General features: G+C 37.9%; 1 protein-coding gene across 2 annotated transcripts; it reads right to left on the bottom strand.

The window, feature by feature from the left end:
• Positions 1-4,047: 4,047 nt before the first annotated feature.
• Positions 4,048-16,114, bottom strand: SUB1 (SUB1 regulator of transcription). 2 transcript variants are annotated; one of them, XR_011805955.1, is made up of 6 exons: positions 15,977-16,114; positions 14,031-14,103; positions 12,326-12,445; positions 6,867-6,975; positions 5,167-5,268; positions 4,048-4,377 (listed from the first exon to the last, which is right to left on the bottom strand). XR_011805955.1 is itself a non-coding variant. In XM_038170529.2 (5 exons), exons 2-5 carry the CDS (start codon positions 14,100-14,102, stop codon positions 4,298-4,300), a joined length of 381 nt encoding a protein of 126 aa, XP_038026457.1. In that variant the 5' UTR covers position 14,103; positions 15,977-16,101; the 3' UTR covers positions 4,048-4,297. The 2 variants fall into 2 exon arrangements, 1 of the variants encoding a protein (XP_038026457.1); XM_038170529.2 differs by lacking the exon at positions 5,167-5,268 and having other exon boundaries at positions 15,977-16,101.

Here is a 16,114-nt window from a genome sequence, read left to right as displayed (position 1 = left end):
AAACTTGAGAACACAGGACAAAAGGACTTGGTTCACAGCAGGAAAATATTGCCTATCAGATTGCTCTTCCATACTCTAGTCACCAGAGCTATAGTCAAAAATGGATCCTATCAATAACGGGAAGGCAGTAATAGGAAACATGTAAACAGAGAATCTTCTGTCAACCCCAATCAGTGTTTCTTCCCTTTAAGCCACACTCATAGCTTCTGTAGCTATGTAGTGCTGAGCTAATCAAAATTACTTTTAAAGCATCTGTTTGGTTCAAGGCTACAATCAGATAAATTCATTCCTTATAAATCAATCACAGCAAGCACTCAAAAAACAAACATCCTTCCTAAAAGATCCTAAGCAAATCAAATTATAACCAGCGATTAAAAAAATGGGTGAACAGCTTTTTCTTATCCAGTCTGCAGTGAAGAAATTGGATTATTGTCAGATGAAAAAATCTCCACTTTTCAAGCCCTTCAGTTTGGTATTTCAAAATGGGTTTCTATCTGCTGCTTCCAAATTCAAAAGACACTTAGAATCACAAAATGGTTTGGGTTGAAAGAGACCTTAGGGATCACCCAGTTGCAGCCCCCTGCCATGGACAGGGGCACCTCCCACCAGCCCAGGCTGCCCAAAGCCCCATGCAGCCTGGCCTTGAGCACTGCCAGGAATGGGGCAGCCACAGCTTCTCCAGGCAGCCTGTGCCAGGGCCTCAACACTTCTGAGTAAAAAACAATTGTCCAAAAATTAAATCTTCTATCCTTCTGAGGCCACCGCCCACAAACACAGACGAAGTACAAGATGATTAATTGTTCAAATTTCCAAATTACAACGGTTGCAAGAAACAGCATTCTTTGTAACATCTTAAGATAAAAGTAGTGCAGCTAAGTTTCTATTAAAAATAACACTATGTCAACAGAAGTCTTAATTTATTTCCAGGTGTTCAAACTGTTATTACACATATGCCATTTAACTACTTTTTATTTGAACATTAAGAGAATTACAGTTGGAGGGCTCATATTTCCAGTGGCCTCTGTAGTAGATACCACCAGAACAAAACATTAAACATTCCACATGTTAACAATATGACATTTGAGTTACCAGAATTACAATTTTATTTATGATTTTTTTTTAAACTAACAAATCACATAAGAAATACGTAACTGGGGCATTTCCTTTAACAGAAATATCAAACTCAGTACTGCATTTGTTTAATTTCAATATGAACGTCTCTACATAAGAGCAACATCATACATAACAGTTTGATTGAGCACACATGGTACTTTGGCATATCTAACTCTGATGTATGTTTCCCCCTATGCTCCATAGTAGGTATAAATTATAAAACATATTGCTAATATGCCCTGCATAAATATTAAGAACCAAATGCATCTTTCTTTTGCAACTTCAGTGGGAAAGCAAACAGCGTTTATTTTCATCTCATACTAGTCTTTCATACATGCAGTTTTCTTCCATGGACACTTCTACATATATCCTAACTACCATTTTTTCTGCAAGAAAATAATCTGTATTAAAAAAAAAAAGAAGAATTTTCTCCTCTCAAATTAGAAAAACTACAGCCATAGACAACACATGACAAATCACAACCATTAATTTCAAAATAACACTGAATGTGTCAAATTTATGTCAACTAACTATCAGTCAGCTGAGGTGCAAAGAACTCCCTCACAATTCAGGTTCTGTTTGGAGCTCATTTGTGAAACTAACTAGTTTATCTAGTTACCTTTTTTGTAGGACATGCAGATGTTATGACCAGAGCAAGTAAAATGTATTTCAATCAGTGTTACAGGCAGGAATATATACCCATCAGATGGAAAACTATTTTCCAAACACACAAGCTAAGTAAAATCAAATGGCCCCAAATGTTACCAAGTAAAATGGGATAAACAGCTCCAGTACTTATCTCCACAAATTCAATAAGGTTATCTGTAAGAAATAATAGCTCTTGATTAACAAATACTAATTTATCTGAACATCTCTACCATCAGTTTCCACAATAGATGTAATCACTACAGAAAAACTTCTTCCACTTACCCTCCCAAAATGAATGAATTTAATTTTCCACCTTCCTGAACACAATTATATTGTACTCTAATATACAACTCCCATCCAATGACCTACTATCACAGTAATCTAAGTGAGGATAATGTTCCTACTCTTATGATAATCATGCACTTACGCACTTTAAAGTAGCCACATGGAAGTTTTGAGGTAAAAAGTTGAAATCTGGTTGCAGTCAGATTTAAAGAAAAAAATGCAAAATACACGCTCCAAATAAAAAGAGGCCTAGAAACCGTCAGTAATGATCTACAGCAATTTATTTGATTCACTGATCTACTAATCTGAGAAATTTTAGCAGATATTTCGTTTATACTGTTTGGTCCAAGTGTCCCTACACACCACTCGAAGTTGTGCCCAAAAACATGTCTGCTACCATAACACATCTCTTCCTCTTCTATTCAACTTTTTCATAGCTCTGAAACATTTCCTGAGCTACACAAAACAAGATCTTAACTTTGAACTATCTCAAGAACCCCTAAGTCAAATAGTAGATGAAATTATCTAACACAATATTTAAGTTAAACAATCTATACTTAATTTGATGAGGTCACCTCCCCTCACCATTCATATACCATTTGTATTGAATTATAAACTCCACAGCACAGGAACAGTCTGTGTATGGCACTTAGCAGAACAGGACTTCCAAGTATGTCTGCAATATAAGCAATTATATTAAAATATCCCACAGTTAAACAGTGAATCCTGTTTATCTATACAAAATTTAAAAACATTTAAATTTACCAAATGGGAAAGTTACAGCTGAACCAATAAATTGTACATTCACTACATAGTACCACAAAGTCTTGAAATGACAGTTTTCATGAAGTTGTTTCACCTTCTTCCTTCTATTAATCATGAACTCTTAAAATGAACTCTTCTCCAATTCTGCTAATGTTAAGCTTCTTCACTGTAGTTATTATGTCAGCTAACTCTGAGCTTTAGCCGTTTCTCTACTCGAGTGCTCGTTTGCTCTGTAAGTCCTACTTGAACATATCCATCCTTCTTCTTTCCATAGCCTCATGATGCCTACCAAGATCTCCCTTCAGCTAAAACAACATCTAGTCTAATAGAACTTCCACTGGACAGAGGCTTCTCAGAATGTACACTGGTAGACAAGCAGCGTTCATTACTTGTGGATCCACTAGGTACCAGTGCTCCACTGTAAACACTATATACCTTCTGTACAAAAGAAGAACCAGTTGTAAGAACCATGTAAGCCACGCAAGGCAAGCAAAATGGTTTGGTCAGGCAGGGTGGTCAGGGCAAAAGCATGATAGTCTGTCTGAAGCAATTTTAACCCTGTATGACCATTTAACCTGTGTCACAGCCTTTTTTAAGCACTATTGTTTAAACAGTGCTCTCAAACAAAAGCCCTACAAAAGCAGGTTAACTGCTATTTTATATGGAATAATTCAGTATGTGTTCAAGAATTAAATTAATGCAAAGACTGAAAAGTGTGCCTAAATAATAACAAAGTTTGGAGCTTTTAAACCTACCTTACTCTTAGATATATATATATAATACTGTAAAAGTTTATGCATCACATTCTAGAATCTAGAGTCCATGAATAAAGGCTAATTGTATTTTCTAAGTCAAGCAAGCTATATAAAAATGGGAATAGACTGTGTGGGTGGTGTTCAAGTGTTACTGCTTAGCATAACACTCCATGCAAATAATGCAAAAAAGTCTATATACTCAGGACTGTTTACATCTGAATAAATAGGGAAAATTAGCAAATACAGTATTTAAAATTATCTACAAAAACGTGTTTTTACCAGGTATTCACTGTTTGTATCAAGTTTTAAAGCAGAAAGATGAGGGCAATACCAAAGGGTACGAAACAAAAAAAAAAATGTAAATGGAGACATTTTTTAAATCTCCTTAGAAAACAAACTAAACTAAACTGAAACAAAGCCTGAAGCCAATAGGTGGCCTTATCAACAAACATCTTCAATCAAAAGGCCATAACAACTATGCTTTACATATTACTCGATTTGTTTATTTTACACCATGAGGTGAAAGCAACACAGTTCTTTTTAGTAAAGTATACACAAATAGCCTCACTCAGAATACACTTTTAATGCACATAAAAAAAGTATCCATCTTACAAATTGTTTTGCAATCCAAATATACAATAGCTTCGAAAACAATATTTTAGAAAACAAAAGCCAATGTATAAAGACCGCTTAAACCAACAAAAGTGATAAAGATTTCTGTATGGCTGTCTTTACAGTTTTCTTACTGCATCATCAATATCAGAAATCTGTTCCTTCAGTTGGTTCCACTGTTCTGGATTTAAAGAAATACCTGAAATAATTAAAAACAAATACTTAGTACAAAAAGAGAATTGTAATCAGGATCTTGCATACTTACAACCAAGATTGATTTCATACACAAACACTGTCACAACTATTAATGCACTACATCATTAGTACACTACATCATGTGTACTACTAACAAGTCTCAGCTGCATGGTTAAACTACTTACTTGGAACCCTTCAGTTTAGACTTTCAGCCCAGGTCTGGGCAGGTTTACCTTACAAAGAAAATGGGTACAATACAAAATTCATTCACAAGTATTTTGTGAAACGCAGGAAGGGAAAGAGACCTATCGCCCTGATAGGAGGCGGCACAAAATTGGATGAGATGGGAAACCAATCCTATTTCAGTTGGCTGCTAAAAGCCAAATAGCTCTGTAGACTAAACTAAGTATTTTTGATGTACTATACGTCTGTTTTTCTTCTCTTGTGAAGAAAAAAATGGGGGGTAGGGGGAGGGGCATGTCTTAAATCACCGTGAATAATGTATGCTATCAGTAACATTTTAGAGAAACACTATTCTATTCCCTAGGATTCACAAACTAACATGAAAGGTTGGTGGTTTTTTTGTTATTATTTTTAAACTTCAATATCACTACAGATTCTTGTGACATTCAGTCAATAATCACTCAGTACCCCAGAAACCATCTCCTCAGTTCTGAGTTTTTACTTCCTCAAGCTTCAGTCCAGGCATGTTTTCTTTCATGTAGTAGCCTCCTCCTTCTTCCACTATTAATCTTTATGCCCACTCTATATAAGTACAGACTCACAGGCCTACCTCTCACTCTCTTCAGCCAGGCTCTTCTACTATTTACCCCCTTTTTCCCCCCTCAGTGATCAGGCTTCATTCATTGCTTTCTCACTGTAGGTGGAGCAGGACCTGAAAACAGGTGAAACTATGAATTCCATCTTTGGGACTCATCACCTTTTTCCCCTCCCTCTTCTACCACCGTTTTGCCAGAGTACTGTTATTTTAAGCAGCAAACACTCCACATTGTCACTTTTCTAGCCAGTTCTCCCACCCGTCCTAAGGTGGAAGATTTATTTTGAAAATAGTTATGCCAGGCATGCTAACCATTATTGGAGGACCTAATGTCATCAAGTTGCCCCTGAATAACATACTATATGAACTGTACACAGACATGAATTTAGAACTGCTATTTGAAATAATCTGACAAAGCAATTCCTAACTGTTAGACTTTTTTCTTCTTTCTTATTATAAAACTTCAATTGTTTATACCATTTGCAGCATAGCTTTGTAAGCAGCTCATAAATGTATCACTGGAACATTAAACCCTCATGCTATCACATTATTAGTGGTATCCTAATAAAATCCAGTCCTGTTTGCCGCAATGATAAACGTTTCTATCATGTAGATAGACCATCACTTTGCCTTCCCACCAAGTCTCACTGTTGTTTCCCACTCTAGCTTTTGATTGATATGCTTTTAATTTCCACCTCAAAATACACCAGTTTAGTCTTTAAACATTAAAGTCATTTTTTGTGTTTTTTTTTGTTTGTTTGTTTTTTGTTAGACAGCAGCAACACATCCAAAAAAATAAATTTTCCTGTAAGGTGCCCATAATACTCTGATCATACAAGCCAACTATCAGTGGTTATCTATGAGATGTTGAAAATTCTCAAGCTTTCCAAATATCACTGTGCTGCTCCTGGACACATCATAAAAATATAAATGCCTTTGATCCTCAGAACAGAATGTTTCACACTCACCTTTTTCCTTTGCAGAATGTGAAAAAGGAGTAAAGTAAGCTTTTCTAAACAACCAAATGACATTAAGGAAAGCAACTATCAACTCATCCTCATCCGGCAGGTGGCCCAAGTTCCAAAGCCAGTTAAGTGAAAGGTTGACATAAAAATTAGGTATGGGAGAAGCAACTAATGGTTTAAAGGCTTGTGTTGTGTTGCAGATTAGACAGACACAAAGTACTAAAACTCAAGCACTTCAAGTATTTTCACCTCAAGTAAAATATTTGTTCCAAAAAAATTTGTCACATGAAACATTTCTATTATTTTAATTTGAAATTTGATAAAAACACTGTTTTTATCAATATCAAAATTGTTTTGCATAATTTAACATTGTATTCCAACTAAACCCAAGCCTTTTCAGTCATATTAGAAATAAGAAAATCTGACTGTAACACAGGCGAGAAATTGAGTTAATTCAGTTAATCAACAGGGTAGAAAAAGCATGGTGAGATGTACAGCTCCCATAATAAGTTTTCTTGTACCCAATGCCTTGTTTCCATAAACTATGCAGGATCCATTTAGAAAAACTGACTTAGGCCAACAAAATCACTTCACTTTTGTTAATAATGTACAGATAAAACTAGTCATCTGTTAAAACAAAAGTATTACTCTTAAAATACCATGCAGTAACAAAGTATAAATATCTGGCACACATTTTCAATAAATTGCAGACAACGCTTTAATACAAAATAAGATGAAGCAGAACGATACCTTTTCTGCCTGGCTTCATTTCACCTTCTTGATCCATCCAATATTCTCTAATATCAATTAAGACTTTCCCTTTAAAGTCACGAACACTGACATACCTCATTTTGCCAATCTGTCAAAACACATAAAAGGATCTTTTAGGTATTTTACATATTACACCATTCACTTTTCCTAACAGTATTTGACTCAGACATGTGACATTACCCACTGCAGCTTATTTTAGACATGAGAGAAACAACTAGATCAAGAGCTTAATCTGGAGTAGTCAGTAGGCTAATAGGTAATGACAATATAAATGGATGAAGGACTTAAACCAGTTAAGCATTACTTTTTTTTTTTTGCAGAAGGGGCTCTCATAGAATAGAAATACCTATATTCTTAACAAATTGAATTCTTACAAAAACCACTAATTTCCTTTTATTTTTTTATTACCTGTACTATAACCATCTTTGTTAGCAGCAGTTGTGAACAAAGAAAGAGGCAGCTCTATTACCAAATTTAAATTTTAGAACAACCAAAAAAAAATGCTTAGATATTCACACAAGAACAGCACAATTTCTAGAGAAGTCTTAGTGATATTTGGTTAGCTTGTTTAAAACAAAGCAAATACAGATGGAAAATGAAAGGAAACGACCAAGTGGCCCCACATCTGTTTTCAAATCTTCTTGGTACTTCACTGGAACAGAGGGCAAAAATTTCTCACTTGTCACCAGATGTTCCAAAAAAATCAAAACTTTCAAAGTTTGCCAGCATGTACCACGGCATGAAATTATCTTCGTTAAAAGTGATGCTTTGGGAATTTCTGTACCACAACAACTTAACTGAACTTTGAGGCCTTTTTCTTTTTTTGGGGGGTGGAGGTTGAGAGCAGAGGGGGAAGCATAACACACTGCACCACACTATACATTTAGGCTTATTTTTTTCCCACATTTGACAACATATTTATTCACATCAATTCAATGTATGTGGATTTGAGAATCAGAAACTAGATAATGAAAATGAAGCAATTAATTTAAGAAACACTTAAGAGTTCTGTATGTACTTTCTGGATACAGCTTCTGAACAAAGAATACATCCTAAAGCAAACAATATTAAAACAGAAAAAGTAAAACAGCTTTATTAAGAATATCAAATTTCCCTAATTGATGCATCTTGCACAAAACATAATTTAACACGTCGCACTAGCTTCAAGCCTGACCAGAAAACATGAACTCTTATATCAGTTAAAGTCATCCACGAATGTTTAAGTCTAAGCTGTTACTTCATAAAATAGATATAAACAAGTGTGTTATGTTTGGTTAAAGACATTTTTCTTCTTATGCAGACCCTGTTCAATTATCTCCAAAATTTATTTTAAAACAACTGGAACATCTCTATATACCATAAGCATGAAGCTTTTTTCTTACTTCAACGTAGCCCTTAAAACGAACATGAGCTTACATTTCTTAATAGTATTTTGTGATTTATTAAATACTTCCACAGCACTACAAATACAACACAAAAATAAGCTATGATGTCAGAGCAGCTGAGTTCTTTCAGACTTAACTTGGTAACATGGCCATATCTGTCAGCACTGCTGGCAAAGGATAGCCTAAGTAGTCTGCATAAACAACATTTCTTGGTTTTACACTGTAACACTTCACTGACTTCAAGTGACTTAGGTCTCCAAGTACTAGTACTCCAGAACATCTTTTATCCCAGGTCTATCAAAGACCACTAGCACATTGCCAGGTAATTCCAGATTTGCATTAAGAAATAAAATCCTAAAACAATACAGCAGATTAGAGATGCAAGTACAGTAAAAGGGTTTAGGATTATAAAGACTACATATCTTAATTCAACTACAGTAAGACATGGGTGCAAGAGTATAAAGCATGCATTATTTGGCCATTAAGTCTACCTTAACTGGAAACAGTTCCAAACAAAAGTGCTGAAATTCTTAGGCTTCATGCCTCTGTCTACATTTCCTCTGAATGCTCACATTAAATTCAGAATGTTTCGCTGAACCCTATGCAAAACAGTTCTCACTGCTAAAAGCTTTAATGCTGGTTTCTAACATACAGTTAGAATTAGCAACAAATGTTAAAATCAACCAAAATCTAGGTTTACCTAAGTAAATTGATTTTTCTTAAGGTCCCGATACCTGTAATTCTGGCACCAAGCAATTTCGGAATAATTTTTTTTTCACACAGCAGCTGACAGTACTGGAATAACTTCACTGGATATAACACTATAATCACTGTAGTGTTCCAAGGGTTGTATTGCTTTAACGCAGGGCAGTTAATGCTGCTCAACCTTCACACACAAGCTAATACGCTTTTTTATTAAATACCACAACTCTTCAGATACACTATTCTATTAAGTCAAAGATACTATTTCCAGGTTTCTATTACTTAGAATAAAATGCACTGAAATGCTTAGGTTACTTTCAAAGACACTTATCTGACTTCCTGTATGAGTTTCACCGAGTATATTTATCTACATTTTCCCCCTAAATTGCCAGTTGCTTTTAAACTGCATACACACCATAAAAGTAGGAATTGCCAAAAGTCAGCCTTCTATCGTACCTGGTAACTGTATGTATAACGTTAGAAGGAACACAGTAAGATAATACAAACACCTAGAATGCAAGGTTCTGTAAACAGCTGAGCTCTGCAGGACAAATTGGTTCAGAACGTTAATTCTGAAACTGAGGTGGTTACCGATGCAACACTATTCATTATTTCCATGATCAATCACCTCTAGAGAGCATCACAAGCTTGTTTATTTATCTTCAGGGACCTATGATAAAGACTTCACACCGTGAAGCTGATGAAATTATTTCTCACAAGTCAAAAAGTAAATACAACTTAACTTTCTAAAATGAGAGAGAGTGGGGGCAAAGTTCTTTTCGCACAAACTGAAATAACAAATTCTGTGAAATACCTTGTGTAGTGTGGCTCCATTCTGGACTGTCATTAATACTGTATCCAGACAGCATTAACAAACCTCATCCAAATCAGGCATAGGTAGAAGACAGGATTTTTCTCAAACTAACCAAAGTACACGATGCAGAGCTTACATGGGCTTGAAGCAACAGATTGGAATCTACTGCATGAACACTAAGCCATTCCACATTAACATGATCGATGTTTCTCCTTAGGACCTCTAGCAGTACATCACAAATTGGAACAAGATAAACTTCTGCACTTCAGTTGTGCCCAAACCACCCTTTTAACAAATTCTAACGTATGCTAGGCTACCTATAAAGCCTAAAAAAGGCCATGACATGCAAATAAGATACATTTGGTCTCATACTGAAATAATTCTCTACTACTTAGATTAATTCTCCTCTTAATGAGCTTCAAGAAGAGTTACACCAACATCTGCTTTAAAAAAAAAAAAAAGACCTAGACCTTGACAAAAATGCTGAATCTTCTGAGTACAGCAGTCACCAAGAGCTCTACATTAAGTGAACCTGTATACTTCCAGAACACAGCCTGAGGTTTGGTACATTAAGTCACTAAGTTTCTCATCATTTGCTGCCACTCCTACACACAATATGGATATTATAAAACTTCTGACCATCCTGTGAATGCTTCACTGACCGATTTCTATCAGTATTGGTTCAAGCCACATCTGTGCGAATTCACTTGCACATCAATTTTACTGTCACAGGGAAACAGAAAGGAGGTTTGCAGTATTAATAGCCCCAGAAAAAAAAAAAAAAAAACACAAACAAACAAAAGTACCTAAAAAAATTAAAATGCAGCTGAAGCTTCTAGCATGCTATCATGGGCAGAGGGGAGAGAGAGGAAGTAACCATTGACCAGCAGTGCTATTTCTACACTGAATCAGTTGCACCTCAGTTAATGCACATTAAGCTGATGTAGCATTAAAAAAACACAATGCTTCACATAACAGAATAAGCAATCTAAAAAATATTTGCCATTGAGTAACTGAAAGGCAGGCAGCAATCAAAGTTTTAGGTCACATTAATGGTCAAGTACAACCATTAATTAGTTGTGCTGTCAACTGAAGCCCTCTCTTCAACTATACATGATAAACAATGTAAGGACTGATAACACAGAGTAACTGCCCTGTATGACAGAATCAGTCACGCAGGTCTTACTTCTTGGAGATTTTTTTTTTGCCATATTCCTTTGCACAACTAAAGCCCAAAGCCATTTCTTTTGCCTTACCCAATATTGGGACCATCTTATTAGACATCCTTCCCATGCCCTTCCACAAACTTTAGTTCACTGTATTTAGTACACTGGTTCTTAAGTTTTTCCCTGCCCTTAACAAGCTACCTATACACAGACATTTGTTAACTTTTGACACATTCCCCTAGAATAGGTAATTCAAAGCTACATAAATTCTTGCACACCTTAAACATGAGAAACTAAGTTGTGTTTTTGCAGCAGAGAAATAATTTTCTGTACTTAAAGACAGCTGTGTAGTCATATAACAGGGAGAAATGCTAAGTAGGTAAGCGGACAGTAGAAAGCCTCACTGTTCCAAAATAAGGTGGAAACTTGAGAAAAACAGGATGAACAGTGTGGGAACAGTAAGACAAAGCTCACAAGTTCTCAAAACATAAAAAAGGAGGAAGAAGTGAAAATGGAGAAATTAAAAGGGTTGAAAAAAGGAAAATTGTATAGATATGGTATAGCGGAGCATCAAGTAGCTTGTGAACCTGTAGTACTCAGCCAATGAGGAAACAGGAGAGGTGATCACGTGTCAGGTATTACGGAATAAAAGGTAATGATTTGTTTACTAAAATGAGCTCCTAATTGGCATGCCATTGCAATCACAAATAAAATAACTTCACAGAAGATCCTGTCTGAAGAAAACTTGAGATTTTTCTCCCATTGCAGTACACAGTGCTACTGCTTCAGCTAACCCCAAGAACTGCACCTTGAGCTCATAAATGCATCTTGCTGCAAAGAAAAAGATCTACATTCAGATGATATTACAGTCTTTTTGAATGTTCAGTGAGAAAAACCTGCATCACAAAATAAACAAGCGAAACCTATTCTAAGACACTGTCTTATAAGACAAAAGTCAAGATGCCATTGACCTAGTTAAATAGGAATGAAGAGTCCATACTTAGCCTTCCAAAAACCTTTCTTTCAAGAGCCCTGGTTAAAATACATTTCCACCCAGAGACTGTCCTGATTTAATATGTACAGTATATTCAAGACAAGTGTTGTATTTAAAGACAAAATTACTACTTAGAAAGTTACCATGGACAAAGACCATGAGGAACAGGATAGATCACTTGCCGCAACTCAGATTCTTTTCCTCTACTGGAAATGCTTTTTGAGTACCTCATCTATACCATAGCATCACAGCTCTTTAACCAGGGGTTCAAAAACTAGGCTCTACACTACCACCATATTCATACCACCTCAAAATTTATATTGAATATGATGTAACATGCTACTTTAACCAGGCTTTAAAAGAATCATCAACTTTACCTGAAACATATTTTCATCTCTGTTACTGCTTTGCTTAGAAGAAGCGGCACCTTTTGAACTTTCACCCGTCTTTTGTTTCTTTACAGCCTTTTCTGGAGCTGCTTGCTTTTTCCGCTTTGCCTTGGAGCAAGAATAAAATAGAAATGCATGAACCACACCTTGCAACATCTAGTTACAAAGAAAAGCTTCCATTAGAGGCTACAAACTACTACTACACACTGTATCACCTTCCTTTTGTGATGGCAGACCTCCAATACCACACAATTTAGACTGGAATTTCAAAAAAATCTCCAAATGAGTTTAATTCTGTTCCCAGTGAAGTCTATAATAATACTCTGGCTTTAAGGAGAGTTAGTCAAAATACATTTCAAAAAGCCTACTCTTTTTGCGCAGCAGTATTATCAGTTCAATAGTTTTAATCGAAAAAATAAAGTCTGATGGAAGTTTCACATTCCCTTCTTCTGAAATGAACAAAAAATGCAGGACAGCTACCAACTTCTAAAAAAAAATGAAAAATTAAAAATGAGATAATGAAGAAAGGATCTGGAAGTCACCTCCACCTGGGGAACATTTTTTTCTTCATTACCAGTGTCCCATCTCTGTCTATATATCACAATAAATGGTTTTAAAACATTCAGATGGTATTACCTGTAAATTAGATTACTTGCAGGTGCTACAAAGTTACTCTGTCAATATTTATATGGTAAGCACACTCTCCCAGCCCACCTCCCTCCCACCAAGAAAACAGTGATACAGAAATACCAGAAGTTGGTCTCACCTGCTAGAACCATATTGTGGGTAACCTTTTTCAAAGAGAAATGGTTGCAACAAATATGGGAGGTTGTCAGAGAAAAAAAAAAGACTTATACCCACTGAAGCAAACAGTTTGAGTATGGCTTTTCAGGAATACATTTCCCTACCAAAAAGCCATCACCTGACCATTTTATCTGATACTATTCTTTGACAGAATACCTAATTTGCTTATTGCAACTAAGTCACATTTGAATCAATTCATTAAAGCAAACTTGTTTTTTTTCCACATACAACATTAAAAGACCTGATGCATCATTACCACCTAAGTGTTTCTAAAAAAGGTAATTCCCTGTTGTACTCAGTTTTTGATCATAATGACCGGTACACCAACAAAAACTTACAAATGAAATAAAAATAACTGGGAACATTTGATTTATGCATTTAAAAGCAGTTAACATGTAAAAATTAATCAGCTCAAAGACACTCAGGTTGGCCCAGCTTTTAAGTAAGAAACTAGCAGATAGTAAAAGAAAATCTGAAACAGAAAAAGAACATGTAAACAAGATAAGCAAGTGGTAGTGGGACAACCAGGCAGGTGGAGGTTTTCACCTTGGACTTGCAAGGTATCCAGACAACAGAATGAAAGAGGAGGGGGGTTGTCTCTCAAAAGTAGTCCAAATTCTTGCCACAAGGGGCTGCTTATACCAAAACCTATCTCTTGCCACAAAACAGGAGTTACAGAAAGCTTGTGTCCGGATATACCATATGGAAAATATTGTATAAAGCAAAATGCAACTTAAGAAAAAAGTTTACCACAAGGCAAAAACCTCTTAACTACCCAAACCCTAGCCCTGCTTTTTTTTCCTCAAGTGTCTAACAAATCATATGGAATGACATGCACTTTGCCACGTATAAGTTATTACAGTAGTAATGAACTGAATATAATTTTCACCTTTTTGTCAACTTCACTATCTGAATCACTGGCAGATGAGCTTGAAGACACAAGTTCCTTTGACTTAGGCATTCTACAAAGAGAAAGATAACATGAGAACACTGTACAACAAATACATCCCATTGTATCTGGAAAGCAACCTTCAAACCTGTTTGTAAAGCCTCACCTTATTCAAAACCCTCCTAATTTTTCCTGCCTTTTCATATAAGCTTTAATAAACTCTTGATGCAATCACAAACACCATTCCCTATTCCCCTTTTTGCTGCAATGGCCTTAAACGCAGTGTCGTAGTTTCCAAACTGTTTAGAAAGGGGCAATTTTTCAAAAATACTGCACACTACTATCCTTATAGCTTGAATTCTCAATACTACATTCATCAACTATTAAGGACAGAGCATTATCTATATTCTTATACAGGCATTTCGCCTAGCTGAATATGCCAGTAAGAGCTGTATAATGACCATACGTTAAGGTAAGACTCCCATCAGTCATAGGGAAGTCTGAAAACACACCTTAGTTACAATGAATTACAGTACTGCAATTAATATTTCAACTGCAACTTTAACACATCAGTCATTATGGTCTATTCATTTGCCAGACAAGCGGACATTCAATTTTCCTTGAATGCATGCTGCCAGGTGTGTTTCTACATCTCTTTACTATGCAAACATGTGGTTAGATATGGCAGCTGAAGATCTTGCCTGCTACTAGAAACTCTTTGTGACAAACAAATAGCTCTTTCAGAATAAAAATAACCATCACAGAGAAATTGAATATAAAACTCAAACTATGGAAGACTAAAAAAAAAGTAGAGAAGCAAATCTCAGTAAAGGAAAAGGGGTGTTTTTAAATAAACTTGTGGTCAAATAAACCACGTACACAGGTAAAAATGGAGTCTGAATAATGCTAATGGCTCCATGCGGTTCTAAAGTGGGGCAAGTTCTGTCGTAATAGCTTGGAGCACAATGATGGAAGCTGTAATGCTGGAAATGAAACACCGTACGTGGGAGCTAACAAACCACGCTACAGGATGGAGGCAGAGGAGAGCTGGAATGGGACAAGGCAAAGCCAAGCACAGCAATGGCATAAAATGGAGGGGCCGAATGAGACTGATAATCCAGGGTCAGGGGCCACAGACAGAGGTTGCAATCCGCATTAGGATGAGAGGGCGACAACATGGAGGAAGGCTGGGGGTGGAAATTGGAGGAAAGAGCGATGGAGGGGGAGGGGTGGTACCCCCTGTGGAGAGGCTGGCAAGCAGAGGGCGAGGCGACCCCGCAGCAGCGGGTTGAAGGAGGGCGTAATGAGACAGGCCACGGGAGGGCTGAGGGCAGGGAGAAGAAGAAAGCGGGGCCGGGATGAGCTGGGAGCACCGGTAGGCGGCTCCCAGCCGCCATTTTCCTCCCCTCAGCCTCTCCTCACCCCCCGGGGGCAGGGGGCGAAGGCTTGAGGAAAAAGAGGGGGGCGGGGGGCAGAGGCATGGCCAGCCCCCGCCCTGTGAGGGGAGGGCAGGGCGGCAAAAGGAGGCTGCGGCGAAAAAAAGCAAAAACAGCCCCAAAAACATAAACACACAAAAAGGGTCGGGGGTCGTCCGTGGGCAGACAGCGGGGGGCGAAGGGGGGGGGGGGGGGTAACAGAGCCGGGCGGTTCCCTGCCGCCATTTTCTCCCTCCCTTGTTGCCCCCCCAACATGGCAGCTTCTCCTCAGCGCCAGCTCCTCCTCCCGCCCCCGGCCCGCTCCCCGCCGGGGCAGCCCTCCCGCGGGGCGCAGCGGGCACTCGAGGAAAGGAGGAGGAGGAGGAGGCGGAGGAGGAGGAGAAGGGGGGGGGGGGGGAAGCGCCGCCGCATGGCCGCCCCGGGGGCGCCGAACCCCGTCAGTGTGGTACTGGGGTGGGGGGGGGTCACAAAATGGCGGCGGGGCGCTGAGGGGGGGACCCCAAGACTCACGTCCTGCTCCGCGCGGGGCTCGGCTGCGCCGCCAGAGGAACGGAAGTGACGCAGCGCGGGATCCCCGCCCTTGCCCTCTCACCACGTGAAGGGGCGGGAGGGGGGAGGGGAGGGGGCGCTTAAAGGGGACGCGGCGCT

Source organism: Anas platyrhynchos, chromosome Z, assembly GCF_047663525.1.
Source record: "Anas platyrhynchos isolate ZD024472 breed Pekin duck chromosome Z, IASCAAS_PekinDuck_T2T, whole genome shotgun sequence".
In the NCBI taxonomy this organism is placed as follows: Eukaryota; Metazoa; Chordata; class Aves; order Anseriformes; family Anatidae; genus Anas; species Anas platyrhynchos.
The sequence above is the reverse complement of the archived record's forward strand: the minus strand, read 5'-3'. Positions and strand labels throughout refer to the sequence as shown.

Excerpts from the sequence above, each read along its gene's own strand:
- SUB1 (XM_038170529.2), bottom strand. The coding sequence starts at position 14,102 with ATGCCTAAGTCAAAGGAACTTGTGTCTTCAAGCTCATCTGCCAGTGAT. Across the intron at positions 6,976-12,325 it reads GAGATGAAAATATGTTTCAG|ATTGGCAAAATGAGGTATGT; the intron begins GTAAAGTTGATG and ends GTGTTTTGACAG. Across the intron at positions 4,378-6,866 it reads AATGAAGCCAGGCAGAAAAG|GTATTTCTTTAAATCCAGAA; the intron begins GTATCGTTCTGC and ends TAATTATTTCAG.